This window comes from Mobula hypostoma, chromosome 14 (assembly GCF_963921235.1).
Source record: "Mobula hypostoma chromosome 14, sMobHyp1.1, whole genome shotgun sequence".
Classification (NCBI taxonomy): Eukaryota; Metazoa; Chordata; class Chondrichthyes; order Myliobatiformes; family Myliobatidae; genus Mobula; species Mobula hypostoma.
Window position 1 is genome coordinate 45453796 of NC_086110.1, and position 25557 is coordinate 45479352.

Genomic DNA, 25557 nt, shown 5'->3' on the forward strand with positions numbered 1-25557 from the left:
ATCTATCCCTTTCATAATTTTATACGTTTCTATAAGATTTCCTTTCATCCTTCTGAATTCCAGTGAGTACAGTCCCAGGCAACTCAATCTCTCCTCATAGTCTAACGGCTTCATCTCTGGAATCAACCTGGTGAGCCTCCTCTGCACCACCTCCAGAGTCAGTATATCCTTCCTCAAGGAAGGAAACCAGAACTGCATGCAGTACTCCAGGTGCGACCTCACCAGTACCCTGTACAGTTGCAGCATAACCTCCCTGCTCTTAAATTCAATCCCTTTAGCAATGAAGGCCAACATCCCATTTGCTTGCTTGATAGCCTTCTGCACCTGCAAACCAACCTTTTGTGATTCATGCACAAACACTCCCAAGTCCCTCTGCACAGCAGCATGCTGAAATTTTTTACCATTTTAGATAATAATAATCTTTCATTTTTCCTTCCAAAGTAGATGACCTCGCATTTCACAACATTATACCACGGTATAATCATGAAATCTGTTGTTTTGTCCCAGCAGTACATTGCAACACATTAATAACAATGATAATTTACAATAAGTAGTATATACATCAAAATAAATTAAATGAATAGTGCAAAAAGAGAGGGAAAAATACTGAAATAGTGCTCATGGGTTCATCGGCCATTCAGAGATCTGATGCCAGATGGGAAGAAGCTGTTCTGGAAACGTAGGGTATGTATCTTCACGCCGCTGTACAATGAGAAGACGGCAAGTCCTGGGTGATGGGGGTCCTTAATGATGGATGCTGCCTTTTTGAGGCATCGCCTTTTAAAGGTGCCCTGGATACTTGGGAGGCTAGTGCCCTGATGGAGCTGGCTGAGTTTACAACTTTCTGCAGCTCTTTCTGATCCCCTTCATACCAGTCAGAATGCACTCCACGGTACATCTGTAGAAATTAGCGAGTGTCTTTGGTGACATATGAATTCTCTGCAAGCTCTTAACGAAATATAGCCACTTTGTGCCTTTTGTTTGGGTTAGAAGTAAATCTCAGGAACAGAACCTTGTTTTAACCTAAAATATTCAATCTTTAGCAAGTTGTAGGGAAGGAATCAGGTCAACTACAAGGAAGATGTCTTTCCCTCCTCCCTTTCCCAAATGCAAGAGGAATGAGGGCGAAGAATCATTTTGTGACTCCTGCATTTGCATTGTTGCAATACTTTCCCTCAAAAAGTCATGGGAAAAACAGTACAGCTGTTTCCTCAAAGGAAACATCATGTTCTACTTAAAACCAAGTCTTAACCATGATGCAAAGCAGAATAGTACAGATTTTTTATGCATTGAAATATAAACAAAAGCATAGCAATATGTTGCCTGGCTCACAGTCATGTTTATTCTGCACGTAAAGTCATTCTGACCCTGACCTGACCTCATCACATATCTATTTAACCAACTTTCCCACCACCAGCAATTTAACCTTTCCTAAACTGCTGATGAGATCTGTGGATCAATCTTCATCTCTGCAGTATATTCAGCATCCACTAATTTCCCTCGCCATCGGGGACATGCCCTCTTCTCATTACCACCATCAGGGAGGAGGTACACGGGCCTGAAGCAGCACACTCACCATTTTACGAACACCTTCTTGCTCTCCGCTATCAGATTTCTGAACAGTCCAGGAACACAACATCATCATTTTGCTCTCTTTTTGCACTACTTACACATTTTTATATTTCTTGCCGTAACTTATAGTAACGTTTCTGTATTGCACTGTACTGCTGCTGCAAAACAACAAACTTCACGACATATGTCAGTGATAATAAGCCTGATTTTGATTCGTCTTCAATTATTTACATATTTAGTTTGTTATGCAGCTTTATTGTACAAAAATGAAGAAAAAATTATTTAATGAATGAGATACTTTGTGCAAATATACTGTGCTTACTTCCCAATTTGAATCTAATACAATATACAGTGCCTACAAAAAGTGTTCACCCCCCCACCACCCAACTTTGGAAGTTTTCATGTTTTATAACATTGAGTCACAGTGAATTTAATTTGGCTTTGTTTTGACATTGGTCAACAGAAAAAACCCCTTTCATGTCAAAGTGAAACAGATCTCTACAAAGTGATCTAAATTAATTATCAATATAAAACACAAAATAATTAATTGCATGAGAATTCACCCCCTTTAATATGACACACCAAATCACCACTGATGCGGCCAATAGGTTTTAGAAGTGACATAATTAGCTAAATGCAGATCTGTTTTTGGAGACCTGTGAGCAGTCAAGGTATTTCAATTGACTGTAGTAAAAATATACACCCGTATCTGGAAGGTCCAACTGCCGGTGAGTCAGTATCCTGGCAAAAACTACACCATGAAGACAAAAGAACACTCCAAGCAACTCCGCAAAAAGGTTATTGAAAAGCACACGTCAGGAGATGGATACAAGACAATTTCCCAAGTCACTGAAAATCCCTTGGAGTACAGTTAAGTCAATCATAAGACCATAAGATATAGAAGCAGAAGTAGGCCATTTGGTCCATCGAGTCTGCTCCGCCATTCAGTCATGGGCTGAACCAATTCTTCCAGCCATCCCTCCTCCCCTTTCACTCCATACCCTTTGATGCCCTGGCTAATCAAGAACTTATCTATCTCTGCCTTAAATACACCCAATGACTTGGTCTCCACAGCCACTCATGGCCACAAATTCCACAGATTTACCACCGTCTGACTAATTTCTCTGCATCCCAGTTCTAAAAGGACTCCTTCAATCCTGAAGTTGTGTCCTCTTGTCCTAGAATCCCCCTATTATGGGAAATAACTTTGCCATATCTAATCTGTTCAGACCTTTTAACATTTGGAATGTTTCTATGAGATCCCCCCTCATTCTCCTGAACAGGGAATACAGTCCAAGAGCTGTCAGATGTTCCTCATACGGTAACCCTTTCATTCCTGGAATCATTCTTGTGAATCTTCTCTGAACCCTCTCCAATGTCAGTATATCCTTTCTAAAATAAAGAGCCCAAAACTGCACACAATACTCCAAATGTGGTCTCACGAGTGCCTTATAGAGCTTCAATATCACATCCCTGCTCTTATATTCTAATCATCAAGAAATGGAAAGAATATGGCCCAGCTGTAAATCTGCTGAGAACATGCCATCCTCAAAAACTGAGTGGCTGTGCAAGAAGGAGGCCACCAAAAGACCCATGACAACTCTGGAGAAGTTACAAGCTTCAGTAGCTAAGATAGGAGAGACTGTGCATACATCAACTGTTGCCCGGGTGCTTTATCAGTTGCAGCTTTATGAGAAGGTGGCAAAGAGAAAGCCACAGTTAAAAAAAACACATGAAATTTCAGCTAGAGTTTGCCAGAAGGCACGTGGTGGACTCTGAAGTCAGCTGGAAGAAGGTTCTATGGTCTGATGAAACTAAAATTGAGCTTTTTGGCCATCAGACTAAACACTATGTTTGTGTAAACCAAACACCACACATCATCAAAAGCACACCATCCCTGCCGTGAAGCATGGTGGTGGCTGCATCATGCTGTGGGGTTGCTTCACTGCAGCAGGCCCTGGAAGGCTTGTGAAGGTAGAGGGTACAATGAGTACAGCAAAATACAGGGAAATCCTGAAGCAGTCTGTAAGAGAACTGCGACTTGGGAGAAGATTTGTTTTCCAGCAAGACAATGACCCCAAGCATAAAGCCAAAGCTACACAGGAATGGTTAAAAGCAACAAAGTTAGTGTCCTGGAGTGGCCAAGTCAGAGTCCAGTCCTCAATTCAATTGAGAATTTGTGACTGGACTTGAAAAGGGCTGTTCACTCATGATCCCCATGCAATCTGACAGAGCTTGAGCAGTTTTGCGAAAAAGAATGGGGACAGTTTGCCGTGTCCAGATGTGCAAAGCTGATAGAGACCTACCCACAAACGAGAAAATCTGCAGACGCTGGAAACCCAAGCAACATACACAAAATGGTGGAAGAACTCAGCAATCCTGCCGAAGGGTCTCGGCCTGAAACGTTGACAGTACTTTCTTCCATAGATGCTGCCTGGCCTGCTGAGTTCCTCCAGCATTTTGTGTGTGTTGCAGAGACCTACCCACACAGACTCAAGTCTATAACTGCTGCCAAAGCTGCATCTACTAAATACTGACTTGAAAAGGGTGAGTAATTATGCAATCAATTATTTTGTGTTTAATAATTGTAATAAATTTAAACCAATTTGTAGAAATTAGAAATTAGTTCTCACTTTGACACGAAGGAGTCTTTTACTGTTGATCAGTGTTAAAAAAGCCAAATTAAATCCACTGTGATGCAATGTTGTAAAATAATAAACCGTGAAAACTTCCAAAGGGGTGAATACTTTTTATAGGCATTGTATACAGTATTGCTTTAACTTTAGCTGTAATATATTTCAGTGATACACTTAATGGTGTGAAAGATCACCATGTGCCATCCAGACTTGGAAAGACATTATCAATTCTTCATTGTCACTGGATCAAAATCCTGAAACTAACAAAGAGAAGGTAGGAATACCTTTACTACAAGAGTGCTTCCTTTTCAAGAGCAGTTGGAAACTGGTACAAGTTCTAAACAATACCAACAATTCAAAAATGAAGTTTTGTTTTCAGCATGAGTTTACAATGAGAAAAGATACAAATGGCCGGATACATGCAAATAGCTCCAGCACTCGTCATGTCTGGAGGTCTTCTGATTAGTGTTAGAAAATGAAAATTTAGTTTGTCTCTCATCTCTGTACACTGCATTATTTGCAGTATTTGGCAGGAGATCATTCATCATTCTGGACTTTTTCATTCCAAAAGTTTGCTCTTTAAACACAATTGCACAAAGATCATTCCAGATACTTCTTTAAGATAAATGTTTCTCTCACAAATTCAGTTTCTACATAACTGAGAAGTTGAGAAATAAGAAGTTGATACGAATAAAGACTTGTTTGAACACATGTAAGTGAAGAGACATAAGAACAGGGACTGAACATGAGACTGAAAAAAGGTTCACTTTCCAACATATTTGCAAGATGTCAATGACAGACCACCATTTAAATTTAATATCATTTTATCTGAAATGCTTCTTTTTAAAACTTCTTTTAATAAATTGTATTCTACTACCAGTTAGTTACCAAATAGGCAATTAATACACAAAGTCAATTTTGCTCCTCCTTTTTAAACTGAGGCGGCAGGCCCGAGAGTTCGCCCCTGTCTCAGCAAACCCGCACCGACACTGACCTGCAGGTGAATCCTGTGGTTGACTCTCATCATCAGAATCGGCAAAAACCTCCACAAGCTCTTGATCAGACATGTCAGTGAGCTCAGTCAGATCCATGAGGTCAAAGTGCACCTCCAGAGATGAGACACTGCTGAGTGGCTCTGTGAATACAAACACAGACAAGCAAATGCTTTGTACGTGTGGAGGTGTCGGCAGTCAAGTTCCAGGGTAAAGCTGTAAAACCTCAGTTACAAAATGCAAGATAAGTGAGAACATTACATGCATTTCTTCCACAGCAACCGAATTATGCAGAGTGATGGAAGTGCTTAAGGAAAACATGGTTAATAAAGAGAATCAGCTCATTTTTGGGTTACACTACAGTTTATAGTTCAGTCTGGTAGGAGACGTGGAGGAAACAACCCACCGGCCTGCTTGTTATATGACAGAGATGAGCAACCCTGGATCTGCAGGAAAAGTGAAGCCTCTCCCACTGTCACACTCACTGATTCCTGTAAAGCTGTCCTCAGTCCTTTGACAAGAACTAATCCTTTGAAGGACGAGTGGAATATGAGTGAGTGCATTATGACAGCTTGGCCTTCACGTGTGGTTAATATGGTGAACATTGTGAAGGTTTTTCCACTCTTAGCATTTCTGCTCTGTCTCGCCATCTATATCATGTTCCAACTCACTTTCAGATTTTCTCCAGTGACTTTGGATATGGGGACAAAGGATTCTGTGCCTACGTATGATCTGTGGCTGAGAGAACTGGTAAATACTTTACATTTGGAGAGACTGAGACTATATAATGAGGACAGAGGGGACATCTTTGAAAGGATATGGGGCCCTGTATTGGACTTTCTCACGGGGTGAGGACTGAGGTTTTTTGGTGCGGTGCACCTCTGCTGTGTATGTTTCCTTTTGCCTTTATATTTTTCTCCCTTTTGCTGCTCAATATTTAATTTGATTTTGTTATGGGTGTGGTTTTTGTGGATGTGCTGTTTTTTGCGATTTTTTGTTTGTTTGTAATAAATAAAAATAAAAATAAATTTTTTAAATGCCTGAATGGATTTCTGAGAGGCTGTTTATGAGTAGAGGGAACTTTTAATCCGCAGAAGATGAAATAAGTAAAGTAGAAGCAGAAGGAATGAACCATTTGGCCTTTGTGCCTGCTCCACCATTTAGTAACTTGGCTGATCATTTACCCCTGCACCCACTCACACCATATCTTCAATGTTTAAAAAATATCACTCTCTGTCCAGCACATGCTCAAAAACTGAAGTTCCATAACCCTCTTGGATAGAGAATTCCAGAGATTCACCACTGTCTGGAAGAAGTTGCTTCTCAATTGTGTTCCAAATGGCTTATCACTCACTTTGCCGGCACACACCCCGATTTCAACCGTCCAGCCAGAGGAAACATATCCTGCCCTGCTTCTATTCAAACAGATTCAAAAACATCCTTTCAAAGTTACTTGAGGAAAAGACTTGGGAAGAGCTATGGGAAACGAGTAAGAATATTGAACATCTGACCAGAATACATTGTATGCAATTCTATACACCTAGAGCAGAGATAAAATGCACAGGACAGATAAGGCAAATATTTTCCCTCATTTAACAACGTTGCTTTCACCATTAGGCTGACCTGCTAATTTTCTCTTACCTCCTTGGATCTCGTGTTACTTATAACAGTGAACAAAACTCTGAACTCATGATTGGGAAAGCTGAGTAGGTGGAACATAGGACAGTACAGCACAGTATAGGACCTTCAGCCCACAATGTTGTGCCAACCCTTTGACCAACTCCAAGATCAATCTAACCATAAAGAAAGCATTGTCCCAAGTCATGGTACAAGGGGCAGTGTTGGATCTCCTGTTAGGGAATGAGATAGGTCAGGTGATGGAGGTATGTGTTGGGGAGCACTTCGGGTCCAGTGATCACAATTCTATTAGTTTCAATATAATTATGGAGAAGGATAGGACTAGACCCAGGGTTGAGATTTTTGGTTGGAGAAAGGCTAACTTTGAGGAGATGCGAAAGGATTTAGGAGTGGATCGGAACAATTTGTTTTAAGGGAAGAATGTAATAGAGAAATGGAGGTCATTTAAAGGTGAAATTTTGAGAGTACAGACTCTTTATGTTTCTGTTAGGATGAAAGGAAAGGTTAAAAGTTTGAGAGAGCCATGGTTTTCAAGGGATACAGTATTGGAAACTTGGTTCAGAAAAAGAGAGATAGCTACAATAAATATAGGCAGCATGGAGAATCAGAGGTGGTGGAGGGATGTAAAAAGAATCTTAAGAAAGAAATTAGAAAAGCTGAAAGAAGATATGAGGTTGCTTTGGCAAGTAAGGTGAATATAAATCCCAAGGATTTCTACCTTTATATTAATAGCAAAAGGATAGTGAGGGATAAAATTGGTCCCTTAGAGAATCAGAGTGGACAGCTATGTGTGGAGCCAAAACAGATGGGGGGAGATTCTGAACAATTTCTTTTCTTCGGTATTCACTAAGGAGAAGGATATTGAATTGGGTAAGATAAGAGAAACAGGTAGGGAAGTTATGGAAACTATGATGATTAAAGAATTGGAGTTTTTAAGGAATATAAAAGTGGATACATCTCCAGGTCCTGACAGGATACTCCCTAGGACCTTGAGGGAAGTTAATGTGGAAATAGCACGGGCTCTGACAGAAATATTTCAAATATCATTAGAAACGGGCATGGTGTCAGAGGATTGGCGTATTGCTCATGTTGTTCCATTGTTTAAAAAGGGTTCTAAGAGTAAACCTAGCAATTATCGGCCTGTGAGTTTGATGTCAGTGGTGGGTAAATTGATGGGAAGTATTCTTAGGGATGGTATATATAATTATCTGGATAGACAGGGTCTGATTAGGAACAGTCAACATGGATTTGTGCGTGGAAGTTCATGTTTGACAAATCTTATTGAATTTTATGAAGAGGTTACTAGGAAAGTTGATGAGGATAAAGCGGTGGATGTTGTCTATATGGACTTCAGTAAGGTCTTTGAAAGGTCCCACACAGAAGGTTGTTTAGGAAGGTTCAATCATTAGGTATTAATATTGAAGTAGTAAAATGGATTCAGCAGTGGCTGGATGGGAGATGCCAGAGAGTGGTGGTGGATAACTGTTTGTCAGATTGGAGGCTGGTGAGCAGTGGTGTGCCTCAGGGATCTGTACTGGGTCCAATGTTGTTTCATATACATTAATGATCTGGATGATGGGGTGGTAAATTGGATGAGTAAGTATGTAGATGATACCAAGATAGGTGGAGTTGTGGATAATGAAGTAGATTTTCAAAGTTTGCAGAGAGATTTAGGCCGGTTAGAAGAGTGGGCTGAAAGATGGCAGATGGAGTTTAATGCTGATAAATGTAAGGTGTTACATTTTGGTAGGACTAATCAAAATAGGATATACATGGTAAATGATGGGGCATTGAAGAATGCAGTAGAACAGAGGGATCTAGGAATAATGGTGCATAAGTTCCCTGAAGGTGGAATCTCATGTGGACAGGGTGGTGAAGAAAACTTTTGGTATGCTGGCCTTTATAAATTAGAGCATTGAGTATAGGAGTTGGGATGTAATGTTGAAATTGTACAAGGCATTGGTGAGGCCACATTTGGAGTATTGTGTACAGTTTTGGTCACCGAATTATAGAAAAGTTGTCAACAAAATAGCGAGAGTGCAGAGAAGATTTACTAGAATGTTACCTGGGTTTCATCACCTAAGTTACAGAGAAAGGTTGAACAAGTTGGGTCTTTATTCTTTGGAACGTAGAAAGTTGAGGGGGGACTTGATAGAGGTATTTAAAATTATGAGGGGGATAGATAGAGTTGACGTGGATAGGTTTTTTCCATTGAGAGTGGGGGAGATTCAAGCAAGAAGACATGAGTTGAGAGTTAAAGGGCAAAAGTTTAGGGGTAATATGAGGGGGAACTTCTTTACTCAGAGAATGGTAGCTGTGTGGAACGAGCTTCCAGCAGAAGTGGTTGAGGCAGGTTCAATGTTGTTGTTTGAAGTTAAATTGGACAGCTATATGGACAGGAAAGGAATGGAGGGTTATGGGCTGAGTGCAGGTCGGTGGGACTAGGGGAGAGTAAGAGTTCGGCACGGACTAGAAGGGCCGAGATGGCCTGTTTCTGTGCTGTAATTGTTATATGGTTTATACGGTTACAATGAACAAGAATGTTAATTAATATTTTCAGTTGGAACCAGGAGGATATTGTGAATCAGATTGACTTTCAGTATCTCTTACAATGAATCAGATTCAAGATATACATGGCTACATTTCAGGCAGTCAAACAAGTTAGTTGATACATTACAGCAGTTGATACATACGTCTTCGTTCTACCACCTGCAGTAATCCTGATGTGGAAATTGGGATTCCATCCTCCTCATTTGCAGGGGGAATGTGAGATTCTGACTGTTCACGATCCTTTGGTTTCTTCGGACTATGATTATTTTTGTTGTACTCTCCTAAGTTGGGAGAATGTATATGAAGTAATTATATAATTTTTAAAAATCATATGCCAGGATTTTAATTCACCTATCATTCCCATAGAGCTGTTTCTAGTTTACCAAGCTTTATTTATAATTTCTAGTATAACATCTTTATTTACAATCTTTATTATTTATACCAAATGCAAATATGTATTTTCTACATGTGTAGAATATACATAGATACACACTCAAACATGTGCCTGTATACACAGTTCATGTTGGGTATCGTTCCTTTCCGCGTCTTGTGATACATCAGGCGGCATTTTTGCCGTTCCTATAGCATTTGCCTTCTGCTTACAGGGCCGAGTGTTTACCAGCACAGATGGGTAGCGTGCAAGCAGCCAATCGGTTTCGACCTTGTGACCTCTCACCCCGAAGTCCAGTGCTGATGCCACTACACCACCGGCTGGCACATGTTTAGTATACTTCCAGTGTACTTGCTTGTAAGTTTATAAGGCAAGGAGAAGAAAGCTGCATTTGATTGTGTCTATGGCAATGTGTTCATGCATTGCAGATCTTGGTGGCATGAAGAAGAATTAATTTTAAATGAGTTAAAATTTACATTTGTGATGAAGGCTTTAGTGCTTTAGGTCAGTACTTTGTAAAGTGAGCAGCAGATTCTAGCACCCACACATGCAGAGTTAAACACAAGAAAACATTAGTGCTGTCAATGACATCCTGAGTCTTAACATGATGCACTGCTACAGTCTGCAATGCAAGCAATGTGTTTTTGTTTGCACATTCTCGCTGGAAAAACACAAAGATGTTGTTTTCTTCAATGTGTTCTAACTTAGTTTTTAATAGAATATTAATTGACAATTATTATTGAATCTGTCTGCCCGAGAAAATTAAATTTATGGTTCGAGTTTCATCTTAACATTTTTAAAATTATAACTTTTAAAAGAGGTTTATTCTTGATATTTAAGAACATAATCCCATGTGTATGACAGAATCCGATTTTGCTCTCTGTACAAAGAGTTTATAATCCAATCTTAGTGTCTGTGGGGATATGTAGTTAGAAAAACAATGATTCCTTGAGCCACAAGACTCCTCAGACTGGAACTACATTCAAAATCTTGTCAGAACTGAGAAAAATCAGTGACTGGTGCACCTTGTCCATTGTGGGCAGCATAATCAAGGCCAGCAACCAATGCAAACTGAAAAATCTGGACTAACATATATTACATGTGCAGTGACACATATAGTCCAACTGTGTTGCTAATGATTTTAAAGAAACAAGTTTTAGAGGAGATACTAAAGTGTATATGTTTGCATTCAAAACAGAGGATCGCGTGTATATGAGTGCAGTATTTGTGAGAAGAATGCTGAGTGTCTATAAATTTCACTGTGCAAATTATTTGTATAAAGCAACTACCATTGGACTTGTCTCTGTCTGATAAGGGTGATACTTAATTAATTTCTCAACCAGTACTCATTAAATATTGATAGGCAATTTGGCAGACAGAGTGCAGTGGTGTGTTGCCAATAATTACATTACATGGCGTGAAGGAAAAGATCAAATAGAACCCTTTCATATTTCAGTCATTATGCATACAATAAAGGATTCCACAAAACCCACAGAAAAATGTTTTCATTTAAGACAAAGAAAAATAAACAAAATCTGCTGAACAAATGGGAAAATAATTCCATTATAAAATATTGTAAAGTCATACTATTTTTTCCTCTCTGGTGCAACCAGAACTCCTCTAGACATTAAAATTCATCAGATATTAATAGAGTTCCACCTTGGGTAAAAATAAAACAGATAACAAAAGCATAAGAGCAGCCTTCTGCGGTAAAACATATGAGTTTAATAAGAGACATTGAGCAAGTTTCTAATTTTAACGAAAGTTATCAGATTAAATTGAAATTAGAGTCCTTTAAAAACAATATTCTGAATGTAATCTAGTGTCACAGCAGGTAATTTATTTGTTAAATATATAAAATACAGCAGGATATTCATATTGAAAATAACCATTAATAGTATTGAAAGGGAAATATGAAATATACAAGTATCGAAAGGGAAAATATGAAATGTACATGATATTTGACAGCATATCTGTAAAAATAAGACACATAGCAACTAGCAACACACACAAAAAATGCTGGTGAACGCAGCAGGCCAGGCAGCATCTATAGGAAGAGGTACAGTCGACGTTTCGGGCCGCGACCCTTTGTCAGGACACCACATAGACACTAATGTTTTCTTGATAATAATTTCTGATACTTTCAGTTTAGTGGAGAGAAGTTATATTTGTGTTAAAGATATATAAATCAGGTTACTGTATACTTACATTAGTAGAGTTTTTGTTTATCTGATGTAAATAAAAGGATGTACTTTGATCAGTTAAGGCCAGATGTTAAAAAGATGGAATAATAGTGGAAACTGAAGATGTGAAAATTCCTAACCCTGGTTATTAATTCTGTCTTTCCAAGTCCCCATATGAGCACACACTAAATCACTGACCTCGAGCACTAAATCTCTGCAAGTACTTTCTAGCTTGATTGTTTCAAGACCACCTGCCGTTGGGCCAGTCTCTGTTCGATAAGGTGATAATTAATTCGATGTACTGGAAGTCAGCTGCTTCCAATAGCCATACTGTGGCCACTGGAGAAGTAGTATATGGGAAATGCTCACCTACAAAGGCAACAAGGAAATATGTGAGGTTTCATTCACCCTTGTATGTACTGAAGTGTGACTTTCTTTATAAATTTAGTTTGAAATGTTTATTTTATGGTGGTAAAAACAGGAAATGCTGAAAATACTAAGTAAGTCAGGCAGCTTCTGTGGAGATATAAACAGTTAACATTTCAGAATGAAGATTATTGATCAGTTTGTTGTGAATTCTGTTTCATTGATTAGAAACTCTATACCTCTCTCCTCAGGTGCTTCCTGACTTGCCGATTCCAACAATTTCTATTTTGACTTCAGATTTCCAGTATTTGCTGTGTTTTACATTGTAATCATATGGTCCCTGTAATGGTCCACAACAGAGAGAAAGTAAGGTATGGGTCAGGTGGTAAATAAAAAAAACTAAGGCTGCGATCATTGAAATTGCCCAGAGCAAGTTCTTTATGTACATTCTGGGCAGAATGGGACTGGCAAGGTTACTTCTGGCAGCTTCTCTGCTACTCACCATTCAGCCAGAGGGACCTGATGGAAAGGTTGTGTAGTAAACCATCACAAGTTCCGAAATTCACACTGCAGAGTACTTCAGGCACCTCCAGAACAGTCCAGTCTGCAGACACACTGCTCCAGGTCTCTTCAATGAAAGCAAGCTTCAAATACAGGTATAGATTGGAGTTGTACTCCTGTTTGATTTCAGAGTAGCTCGCCCAGCAAGAGCTTCTTAGCTGAAGTTTAGGACATTGTTCCTCACTTTCTGCCAAGAAGTCAGGTCATTCTATCTATTTCCCACCCCACTCTTACCACTACCATTATTATTTTAATCCAGCTTCTTTCTATTTTTTGGGAGAGCTAAGCTTTTATTTCCCATTGAGTTATTCTGCATGCTACTTCGCCAACTTCTTTCTTTGTTAAAAATCCAGTACATTTCCACCTTCTGACATCGCTGTGTTTCATCAAAGAATTGTACAAGTGCAGTCCAGTTCTCAGCGTGGCTGGTATTAGTTTATCAGAGTTATCCACCATGTTACATCAACATAGCAGCGCACCATTCATCGTACATTCCACAATTAACTGAATTGACACAGAAGTCCACACACACAAAAGGCTGGAGGAATCCAGCAGGTCAAGCAGCATCTATGGAAGTGCATAAACAGCTAATGTTTCGGGTCAAGACCCTTCTTCGGGACTGGAAAGGAAGAGAGAGATTCCAGAATAAAAAGGTGGGGGAAGGGGAAGGAGGATAGCTAGAAGGTGATAGGTGAAGCCAGGAGGGTGGGAAAGATAAAAGGCAGAGAGGAAGGAATCTGATAGGAGAGGAGAGCGGACCATTGGCGAAAGGGAAGGAGGAGGGGATCCAAGGTGAGGTGACAGGCAGCTGAGAAAAGACAATTGGCCAGAGTGGGGAAAAGAGGGGAGGGGAGGGAAGGGAACTTTTTTGTTAAATTAGAAAGAGAAATCAATATTCATGCCATCAGGTTGGAGGCTACCCAGACAGAATATAAGGTATTGCTCCTTCACTCTAAGCGTGCCTTATCTTGGCACCAGAGGAGGCCATGATCTGACATGCCAGAATGGGAATGTGAATTGGAATTAAAACGTTTGGCCAAAGGGAAGTTCTGTTTTTGACAGATGGAGTGGAGCTGCTCAACAAAGTGGTCCGCCAATTTATGATGGGTCTCACCAATGTAGAGGAAGCCACAATAGATGACCCCAGCAGGTTCACAGGTGGAGTGTTATTCAAATAAGAATGAGATCCTACATTGCATACATAAATCAAGAAATTTCATTCTGACAGCTTATTTTGGTTGGAAGGAGATTTTCCAATGAATTCCTAATTTGTTATTTTTCATTGATAAAGAAGTGAGTATCTAACCTATGGACTTCTCTGTAGCCACGGACTCAGAATGATACAGCACAGATTCAGGGCCTGGATCCCTGCTCGTCCATGCTGACTAAGATGTCTATCCGTGTGAATCCCATTTTCCCCCTTACTCCTCTATTCCTTTCTCACCTTTAATTTTTTCTCGGCCACACTACATGCAGTTCTGGTCAGCACAAAAATAGAGAGTGCAGAAGAGAATCACCATTGTCCTTCCATGTGACAGACAGCAAGATTCCCTTTATTTGTAAATTTTCATTTTCGACTATTTCATTGATCTAAATCCCAACCTATTTCCCTGTAAGTCAGGTGACTCCATAGTGCCAAGTTCAAACCTGACCTCAGCTGTTGTGTGGAATCTGCCTGCATGGGTTTACTTTGGGTGCTCTGGCTTCCTTCCACATCCCAAAGTCACGCATTTGGAAGATTAATTGCCTATAATGTACAGATGAGTGATAAAACCTGGAGAAGAGCTGATGAAAAACAGAACAGGATTAGTGTAAATTGGTGCTTCAGTGACAGATCTTCCCACGATACATCTTTGTACAGGACTTGCCTAACAACTCAAAATGCACCATTGATAATCTAGCAGTTATCAATTCTTTAAACTTCAAAAACAAGAGAAAATCTGCAGGTGCTGGACATCCAAGCAACACACACACAAAATGCTGGAGGAACTCAACAGGCCCAGCAGCATCTATGGAAAAGAGTAAACAGTCGATGTTTCGAGCAGAGACCCTTCCTCAGGGCTGAAGAAAAAAGATGAAAAGTCTGAGTAAGAAGGTGGGAGGAGTCTTTAATCTTAGTCGGTAAGCTCTCCATTCCTTGGTCCATAATGAAGTGAGAGCTATTGTAGCAAATCTCAAGAGATTTCTCCGTGGTATAATAGATAATGAAAGAATCTACTCAGAAAATGTTCCACTTTGTAGACTACCAAATCTATCTCTTGTCCCGATTTTTCACTACTTATTGCTTAATCCTTGCATCACAGGCAAGGTATACCGGGGTGCTCAATGAAAGATTATAAGACCATAAGACAAAGGAGCAGAAGTTGGCCATTTGGCCCATCGAGTCGGCTCCGCCATTTTATCATGAGCTGATCCATTCTCCCATTTAGTCCCACTCCCCCGCCTTCTCACCATAACCTTTGATGCCCTGGCTACTCAGATACTTATCAATCTCTGCCTTAAATACACCCAATGACTTGACCTCCACTGCTGCCCGTGGCAACAAATTCCATAGATTCACCACCCTCTGGCTAAAAAAATTTCTTTGCATCTCTGTTCTGAATGGGCGCCCTCCAATCCTTAATTCATGCCCTCTCGTACTAGACTCCCCCACCATGGGAAACAACTTTGCCACATCCACTCTGTCCATGCCTTTCAACATTCGAAATGTTTCTATGAGGTCTCTCCTCATTCTTCTAAACTCCAAGGAATACAGTCCAAAAGCGGACAAATGTTCCTCATATGTTAACCCTCTCATTCCCGGAATAATTCTAGTGAATCTTCTCTATACCCTCTCCAACATCAGCACATCCTTTCTTAAATAAGGAGACCAAAACTGCCCACAGTACTCCAAGTGAGGTCTCAACAGGGCCTTATAGAGCCTCAACATCACATCCCTGCTCCTATACTCTATTCCTCTAGAAATGAATGCCAACATTGCATTCGCCTTCTTCACCACCGACTCAACCTGGAGGTTAACCTTAAGCGTATCCTGTACGAGGACTCCCAAGTCCCGTTGCTTCTCAGAACTTTGTATTCTCTCCCCATTTAAATAATAGTCTGCCCTTTTATTTCTTCTGCCGAAGTGCATAACCATACACTTTCCAACATTGTATTTCATTTGCCACTTCTTTGCCCATTCTTCCAATCTATCCAAGTCTCTCTGCAGACTCTCCATTTCATCAGCACTACCGGCCCCTCCACCTATCTTTGTATCATCAGCAAACTTAGCCACAAAGCCATCTATTCCATAATCCAAATCGTTGATGTACAATGTAAAAAGAAGTGGCCCCAACACAGACCCCTGTGGAACACCACTGGTAACCGGCAGCCAACCAGAATAAGATCCCTTTATTCCCACTTTCTGTTTCCCGCCAATCAGCCAACGCTCTATCCACGTATGTAACTTTCCCGTAATTCCATGGGCTCTTATCTTGTTAAGTAGCCTCATGTGTGGCACCTTGTCAAAGGCCTTCTGAAAATCCAAATATACAACATCCACTGCATCTCCCTTGTCTAGCCTACTTGTAATTTCCTCAAAAAATTGTAATAGGTTTGTCAGGCAGGATTTTCCTTTAAGGAATCCATGCCGAGTTCTGCCTATCTTGTCATATGCCTCCAGGTACTCTGTAACATCATCCTTGACAATCGACTCCAACAACTTCCCAACCACTGACGTCAAGCTAACAGGTCTATAATTTCCTTTTTTGCTTCCTTGCCCCCTTCTTAAATAGCGCAGTGACATTTGCAATATTCCAGTCCTCCAGAACCATGCCAGAATCTATCGACTTTTGAAAGATCATCGCTAATGCCTCCGCAATCTCCACAGCTACTTCCTTCAGAACACGAGGGTGAATTCCATCTGGTCCAGGAGATTTATCTACCTTTAGACTATTCAGCTTCCTGAGTACTTTCTCTGTCGTAATTGTGACTGCACACACTTCTCTTCCCTGCCACCCTTGAGTGTCCGGTATACTGCTGATGTCTTCCTCAGTGAAGACTGATGCAAAATACTCGTTCAGTTCCTCCGCCATCTCCTTGTCTCCCATTACAATTTCTCCAGCATCATTTTCTATCGGTCCTATATCCACTCTCACCTGTCTTTTACTCTTTATATACCTGTAAAAGCTTTTAGTATCCTCTTTGATATTATTTGCTAGCTTCCTTTCATAGTTCATCTTTTCCCTCTTAATGACCTTCTTAGTTTCCTTTTGTAAGCTTTTAAAAACTTCCCAATCCTCTGTCTTCCCACAAATTTTTGCTTCCTTGTATGTCCTCTCCTTTGCTTTAACTTTGGCTTTGACTTCTCTTGTCACCCACGGTTGCATCCTTTTTCCATTCGAAAATTTCTTCTTCTTTGGAATATACCTGTCTTGCACCTTCCTCACTTCTCGCACAAACTCCAGCCACTGCTGCTCTGCCGTCCTTCCCACCGGTGTCCCTTTCCAGTCAACTTTGGCCAGTTCTTCTCTCATGCCACTGTAATTATAATGAACTGAGGCCCCCTATAACTATTCCCTTTTTATTAACCTCAAATTTACCACCAACCTCAGCTTCAATTTAGCTTATAAGACCATAAGACATAGGAGCAGGATTAGGCCATTCACTGTATCGAGTCTGCTTCACCATTCTATCGTGGCTGATTTATTTTCTTTCTCAATCCCACTCTCCTGCATTCTCCCTGTAACCTTTGATGCCCCATACTAATCAAGAAACTATCAACCTCTGCTTTATATATATTAACCTCTGCAGCCATCTGTGGCAATGAATTCCACAGATACACCACCTCTGTTTGAATGACAATTCCTTCTGTTCTGAGGTTGTGCCCTCTGGTCCTAGATTCTCCCACTATTGAAAATGTCCTCACCATGCCCACTCTATCTAGGCATTTCAATATTCGATAGGTTAAAATGGAATCCCCCCGCCCCCAACCAATTCTTCTAAATTCCAGTGAATACAGGCCCAGAGCCACCAAACACTCCTCAAACATTAACCCTTTCTTTGCCAGGGTCATTACATGAACCTCCTCTGGTCACTCTCCAACACCAACACATCCTTTCTTAGATACAGGGCCCAACACTGCTCACAATACTCCAAATGTGGTCTGACCAATGCCTTACAAATTCTCAGCATTACATCCTTTTATATTCTTATCTTCTTGAAACGAATGCAAATATTGTATTTGCCTTCCTTACTACTGACTCAACCTGCAAGGTAACCTTCAGGGAATCCAGCATAAGAACTCTCAAGTTCCTTTGCACCTCCAATTTCTGAAATCTCTCCCCATTTACAAAATAGTCTACGCTGTTATTCCTTCTACCAAAGTGCATAACTATACGCTTCCTTACCCTGTATTCCATCTGCCAGCCACTTTTTGCACATTCTCCTAATCTGCCCAACACCTTTTGTAGATTTCCTGCTTCCTCAGCGCCATGTATCACTCCACCGACCTTTGTATTGTCAGCAAACTTAGCCACAAAACCATCAATTCCGTCATCTATATCTTTAATATCAATTGTGAAATAAAGCAGTCCCAACACTGACCCCTGTAGAACACCTCTAGTCATTCCATCAATACAGCACTAACAATCAACTCTGTGAAATTTCTTTTGATGGTTTAAACTTTGTCCCTTTTCCCTATTGGTCTTTCTTACTCTGAAATAATATGGTGATGTTAGCAGATGTATACATAATTAATCCTACTCGAGACACCCTTAATGCCAAAAAAAAGCAAAGTTATTTAAAGAATTAAATATTTATGAACTATTGATCTTTGCAATAATCTTCTTATAAATTTATTTAACAGTGTCTTGCAGATGGTCTTTTGAATGTGGCAGGTATTAATTTCTTTCCTAATTCCTGTGCTTTAGCTCAGAATTAATATTCCAATACTTTGCCAATTAGGCCTGTAATATTTTCAGCCAAACTGCAGTGGATTCTGATTAATTGTGCCATCAGTTAATCAGGGCAGCCGTTTATTTGTGGCAACTCTTAAAAAAAAACAAAAATTAATTGAGATAATTGCTGGGATTCCCTTTGTTTATTTGGGACACTATGCCACTTACTGTAATTGGGGCAGGAGACAAACAGTTTCTAACAAGCATCAGTCATGTACCTTTGTGTGGCTGTTAGACACTACACCCTGCTTAGAAGGAACAGTTTATAAATAGCTTCATTTGTGTGTATTTGTGTTCAAAACACAGTGACTTTTCTCACTGATAGTCTGAGAGAAATAGACATTAAGATGACACTGAACAGTTTTGCTCCCTACAGTTTCAAGCATTCAGGCTTGGAGATGTCAGAAACACTGGGAGTGAAAATAAAACTATTTCACTACTTCGACAAACTAGGTACTACAAAGAATTTTAAGATATTGACAAATCATTTTGAATGTTACAATAAAAATGAAGATTTGAAGGATGCATTGTATGAAGACAGTCTATTATCTGCACTAGGCGCCTGCACTGATTATGTTCATATACAGCTAATTAAAAAAACACAGCAGTGTACACTGGATGAATTCCTCCGTTGATAAATATTAGGAACTAATACAGTTTTGTACTACTGTAGTAGTATTGGAAGTGTTCTAATTTGTTCTGTATTCATTTAAATACATAACTTATTGCTGAGTTTGTCCTTTTTAACTATTTCCATTAAACTCTGGCTAATTGGGCAGCTACTAAATTGGGCCAAAATGTACCGGTCCTGATGTGTTGCAACTAACCAGAATCCACTGTATATACAGTCCTGTGCAGATGTCTTTAGCATATATAGGGTGCCTAAGACAGTACTATATTCGTCAACGTGGAGTGGAAAGCGGGTTTGTAAATCTGGCAGGAGCAAAAAATATTGGGAATAGCCACAGTGGAGCACCATGGGAGGGGTGTGGGGCAGCTGGCAGAGGATGAGATAACAGGCAAGGTCATTTAATTCCAAACGATTGGTTTATTGATCATTATAGAACGATTCTCTGGTGCTTCCCACACTCTACCTCTCCCTTCTCCTTTTCCCAACAACGATTCTCCTGTCCCTGCTCCCTTCCCGCTCTCAGTCCACAAGAGACCGCCATATCAGAATCAGGTTTATCACCATTCACATATGACATGGATTTTTTTTTGTGACAGCAGTACAGTGCAATACATAAAATTACTACAGTACTATGCAATAGTCTTAGCCACTATACCTCTCTCTCTCATATATATATCTAAGACTTCTGCACAGCACTGTCTTTTACAGCAACAACAAAGAAATCAAGGGAGATGCCGATGCTGAAAGTGTATAACCTCTACATGCAGTTTATCATAGTTTGTGAAGTTTGGCTAGCTGGAAGCCTCCTGGGAAAGTAAGTAAGGATATTACTGACAAACATTAATGGCAGGGGAACATTTACAAATAACACGTTAGGGGAGTACGGGCAGGCATGTCAGAATGGGAATGATACTCTACTACCACGATGAGGCCAAACTCAGCTTGTAAGAGGATCACATCATATTCTGTTTAGGTAGCCTCTAAACTAATGGCATGAACTTCCGGCAATTCCTCTTGCCCTTTCTCTTTTTCCATTCCCCATTCTGGTTATGCTCTCGCCCTTTCTCTTCTCCTCACTTGCTCAACACCTCCCTCGGATTCTCCTCCTGCTTCCCTTTCTTCCACAGTCCACTGTCCTCTCCTATTAGATTCCTTCTTTATCTTTTTCCCCATCTACCTATCACTTCCCAGCTTTTACTTCATCCTCTCCTCCCCCCTCACACCCACCCCTCCTTTACTTGCCAGCCAAGTTCAAATTTATTCCAAAATGTTTGACTTTTTCAAACATTTCTATGTTTTTGGCTAATTTGTAAATCATTAGTGTTTTTCACTGCAGCTTTTTTTGTTGATAACTGCAATATTTGAGAATGCAGCTAAATAAAAAAATGTATTTCAAAATAATATCCCATTATCAGCAAAGTAACTTCACTGTATTCTTATATTTCCAAATAAATCAGAATTTATATTCATTCTGTCTAAAGACTTAATAAACAGTTGGTATAACAATGCCTAATATTCTATAATTGTATTCACGTTCAGCACATCAGATGAATTCAGTCAAATCTTGGCTTTGTAATTGCTCACAGATGTAAGTGAGATAGAGTTGAAGCAGTTATTTCCACAGTATTTGCTTCATCAGAGCAGATGCTTATACAGTAATGCTGTTGAGTAAAATTCTGCTTCTATCTTTCACAGAGCTCAATCTATGTGCTATTCTTATCTACAGAATGTTTGTAGACCTGATAAAGAATAACACATAGATTGTGCTCTGTGAAAGATACAAGCAGAATTTTACTCAACAGCATTACTGTATAAGCATTCAGCTCTGATGAAGCAAATACTGTGGAAATAACCACTTCAACTCTATCTCACCTACATCTGTGAGCAGTTACAAAGCCAAGATTTGACTGAATTCACCTGATGTGCTGAACGTGAATACAATGATAGAATATTAGGCATAGTGAACTAATCAGATTGCCTTGACTTCCCTTTTTTGAGCTGTCGGTATTGGAATAGATTTCCCTGTACATTGGTTGATCCAGTGACGAGGTAAAAAAAAAATCCTCTGTGTGATCATATGGGAGACAAGGACCTGGTTAAACCCAGTTTTCCTAAATCCCCATCAGCAATCAGTGAACACATTCACAACACATTTCCCGCCACCCTGCTGCAGAAATAGTGGGTTAAAATACGACTAGTAACTTAAGACTGTATATGAATCAGGTAGAAAAGGGATTTTAGAATGAGTACAATTAACCTTGGTGCTCCCTGGTTAAAGGGTTGGAAAATAAGTTAGCTAATGTTGTATGAGATTCTTGAAATGCACCTGCCTGGAAGCGAGGTAAAGATAGAATTTGATTCAGCTGTCATTCCCCATCTGGTTAAACAATTTATGCTATTCTTACTGAAAGTTCACATGTGAAAAAGGGCAAAGTACAAGATCATTGAAGCATTGTTCGGCTTCAAGGGAAAGAATGTGAATCAAAATGGTTATATAAAATAACATCGCGTCTCTCCCACCGATTTTTTATTCGTGTGTTCTGCCAAATTAATGTAATTAATTCAGTCTTTAAAAACGGATTTAAGCTGCATTTAATAAAATATTAATGTAAAAATTCTAAAGATATAATACAATAACGCCATATAACGTGCACATATGTACCTCCCAATGGGTGTATCAGTTACAAACGGCGAGGAAATAGTAAAGAGCTGAATTAAGTGTAATATTCAAAAAGTTTTAGATGAGACCTGTATAAGGCGATTTTCTCTGCTGGAAAACATCACAAAAATATTGATTATCGAAACATTTAGCATGTTATACAAAGAATGTTAGACAAAGAATGGAAGTTTGCGAGTAGTTTTTGTGTGATGATTGTACATGAAAAAAATACAACCCTCCCTCCATTCTGGTCGCGCGATCCTTTCCAGTTCAAATGGTCTATAAATACTTTTTGACTTATTCTTAATAAATACAAAAATACAATTTTGGTGAATATCACTACTCAGAAATAAGACATGATGTACACATTCAATGCTGCAGGTTACAAAGATCCTTGAGTTACAAAGGGTTAACTTTTTTGTGTGTAAGATTTTGCTTACCCTGAGCTACTGCCCCTCCTTGTTTCTCCATCCAGACAGTTGGACTAGCTTCCACCTTCCTGCAAACTCCACACCATCAGAGGGGAAGAGAAAACGGGAGAGAAAGGCGAACGCGTAAAAAAAGAAACAGCTGTAGCACCAAAATTTAACACCACCCTGGTCTCAGAGCCAGCATCTCATCTCAAAAATCTGAGCATTGCACCAGCACACACACACCAAAAACAATGCAATGCAAGCATATCACATTGCAAATTGGGAGATTACAGTGCAAAGTAAGCATTGCATTGCAAATGAGGATAAGAGACTGCAGACACCGTCTGGCAGCTAGCCCAGATAGGGAAATTGTGAGTGGGGTGTACCATTCAGCACAACGTCTCATTCAATGGCGCTATGAATCGTTACATAATTCTTAATCATATTCCTAACAAAGGACTGGACCAATTTAGTCACGTAGCGCTGTGACAAAGGGAAACAGAAAAAATTTGTTTATCAATCAGTCTTTCAACGTAAAACTAAAACTACCTCAATAATTCATGTGGACTACACCATCTTGCGTTGTATTGTCCCACGGGGATTTTTGTTAAAACCTCGTCCCTTCAATTTTTTGAGCTTTCTCTGACGAAAATGCTTACATGGAATGTGCAAGCCGAGGTTGACCTTTTATTCATCATTAAACCTCACCTCACGTAAAATATTGTATGTGAGAAGCAAGTAAAACATTTTAAAAGAAATATCGAACATTTATCAAGGTCAGTGCTGTAACATTGAATGGGGCTGGGCTGGGGCGTGCGAGGGTAAAAGATGAAGGGACTGAGATCGCTAGAGAGGGTGGAGAAAATCAAGAGTGCAATGCTGTGTTTTTTGTGGATTGTATGAAAACTACTGTAATGAATAAGTTAGCCTGTTTTATATGTAGTCAGGTACAAGAACACATTTAGATACAAGCCCGTTTTGAGCAAAAGGAACATCCAAGAGGTAAACGGCCCACCAGAAACAATAACATCAGCAATTTATATAAAAAAAAGCTTATGGGGAGGGGAGGGGAGTGGCCCCTGAGTCTAGACGTTAATTTATTCAAAATATGTAAGTGAAAAAATACAAGGAAGTGTCCTTTGCGACTATTTACAAATTTTATTTCTTAATGTGAAACGTTAGCAGGATATTAGAAAATACAATTTGGTATCTACTTAACATATAAACAAAAAACTTGGTCAAAAAAGAGGAGGCTTTAGGAAATTAATAAAGGTGTTAGGAACATATAGGGAGGTTGAGGGACAGAATTCCAAAACTTGGGGACTTGGCAGCTGAGGGTGCAGCTGTTAATGGTGGAGTGGCTACAATTAGCTACCAAGGGGAGTGGGCAAAGCTCATGGAGGGATTTGATGACGGGGATATGAATTTTTAAAAAGAGGCACTGTTTAACCATAAATTAATTTAGGTCAGGAAACACAGGAACGATAAAAGAAGGGGACTTGCTGTGAATAAGCATCAGGCTGAAGTTTTTGGATGTTAAGATCGCAGAGTGCAGGACAAAGGATCCATCCAGCAGATAGCATACTGGAATTGTCAATCTGGAGGTAACAAGACCTGACTCAACCTGGCCCCAAATTCCTACAATATTTTCCATACCAGATCCAAGTCAAACGTCACTATAAATACAACAATCCCAAACATAGTATGGTTCTGTTTGAGGATGAAAAAAGAACTCTTGATCAATAACACAAACATACTCTCAACAGCTCCAATAATTATATCTTTTCAAACATCCTACTTTAGTGAAGGTACTAGGCAGGTCATCAGGATCCAGACACAGTACTGAGCCAGGCCATAAGGGCATGACATGGCTCAACCTAACCTGACTTGGACCCAACACACCAATACTGACCCAAACTCATTATGCACAGTAAGGTCCCAGTGGTTCTAGAATAAACTAAGGTGGGAGTGGAATCAAAGGACATGACGGGATGAAAAAGCCTCGCTGGTTGTAGCAACCAAAAACAGAGAAGGTTGGAAACATTCAGCCCGACAAACAGCATTTATAGAAGTGATAGTACAGATGTGTTCATGACAGTATATATTCCTTCTCTCCCCACTTTTATATTTAAGGTTCAGAGAATGGTTTACATTATTGTACTGATTTTGGTAAAATAACACGTCAGAAGTAAAGGTTAATCAAATGAATGTTTTCAATGGCAAATACGTTAATCAATATGATTACCACAGCCCCTGGCTTCTCTACTGCCTGATGAGGCCACACTCAGGTTCGAGGAGGAACATCTCATATTCTGTCTGGATAGCCTCCAGGCTGATTGAATAAACGGCAATTTCTCTAACTTCAGGTAATTTCAGCTCCCCCCTTCTCTCTTTATCCATTCCCAATTCTGGTTCCCCTCTCACCCCTTCTCATTTGCTAATCACCCATCACCTTCCTCTGGTGCCCCTCCTCCTTCCCTTTCTTCCATGACTGCTGACTTCTCCTATCAGATTTCTGTCATGGTCCAGTCCGTGAAGTCCGCATTCCGGTCCACGGTCCGGTCCGTGGACTCAGGACTTTGGGTCTTCCGGCTGTCCCTTGTTTTGGTTGGGTTAATCATAGGCACCTGATTCCCATCTTGGGGCTTGGAATATAAGTAGCCTTGGGGCCGAGTGTGGGCTGCTGGTTCATCTTGTCAAGATTCCCTGGGAGCAACCTGCCAGTGGAAGGCTAGAGCGGCCACTTGCCATCTTTAGGCTGCGTTGGAGAACCATCGCTTCATGGAGCCTTGCCGTCAGTAGTCAGAGCTGTCTTTGCGGTATGGATTCAGCCATTTTCCGGGCCAGCTGAGTGGCCGTATGTCACAATGGGGTGCTGGGAATGTGTCCAAATGCAAGACACAGACACTGAAGTACAAGGAACAGTCCTTGACTAGAGTAGGGACGTGACAAGATATAGACAAGGAGCCGGGACAAGAACGCAGACTAGGGGTTGGACCCCGAGCCAGAAACTGGACAAGGACCCAGAA

The 25557-nt window shown here is 40.2% G+C and overlaps 1 protein-coding gene across 1 annotated transcript in view; it reads right to left on the reverse strand.

Moving 5' to 3' along the window:
- The window catches only part of dbndd1 (dysbindin domain containing 1), a 30152-nt gene extending 7281 nt beyond the window's left edge, over positions 1 to 22871 (reverse strand). The window contains exons 1-3 of the mRNA XM_063067477.1: positions 22556 to 22871; positions 9532 to 9669; positions 5203 to 5343 (exon numbers count right to left, since the gene is read on the reverse strand). Of these exons, the coding sequence (XP_062923547.1) occupies positions 5203 to 5343; positions 9532 to 9669; positions 22556 to 22586 (310 nt within the window). The 5' untranslated portion in view covers positions 22587 to 22871. The remainder of the gene's footprint in view (positions 1 to 5202; positions 5344 to 9531; positions 9670 to 22555) is intronic.
- Positions 22872 to 25557: the final 2686 nt, after the last annotated feature.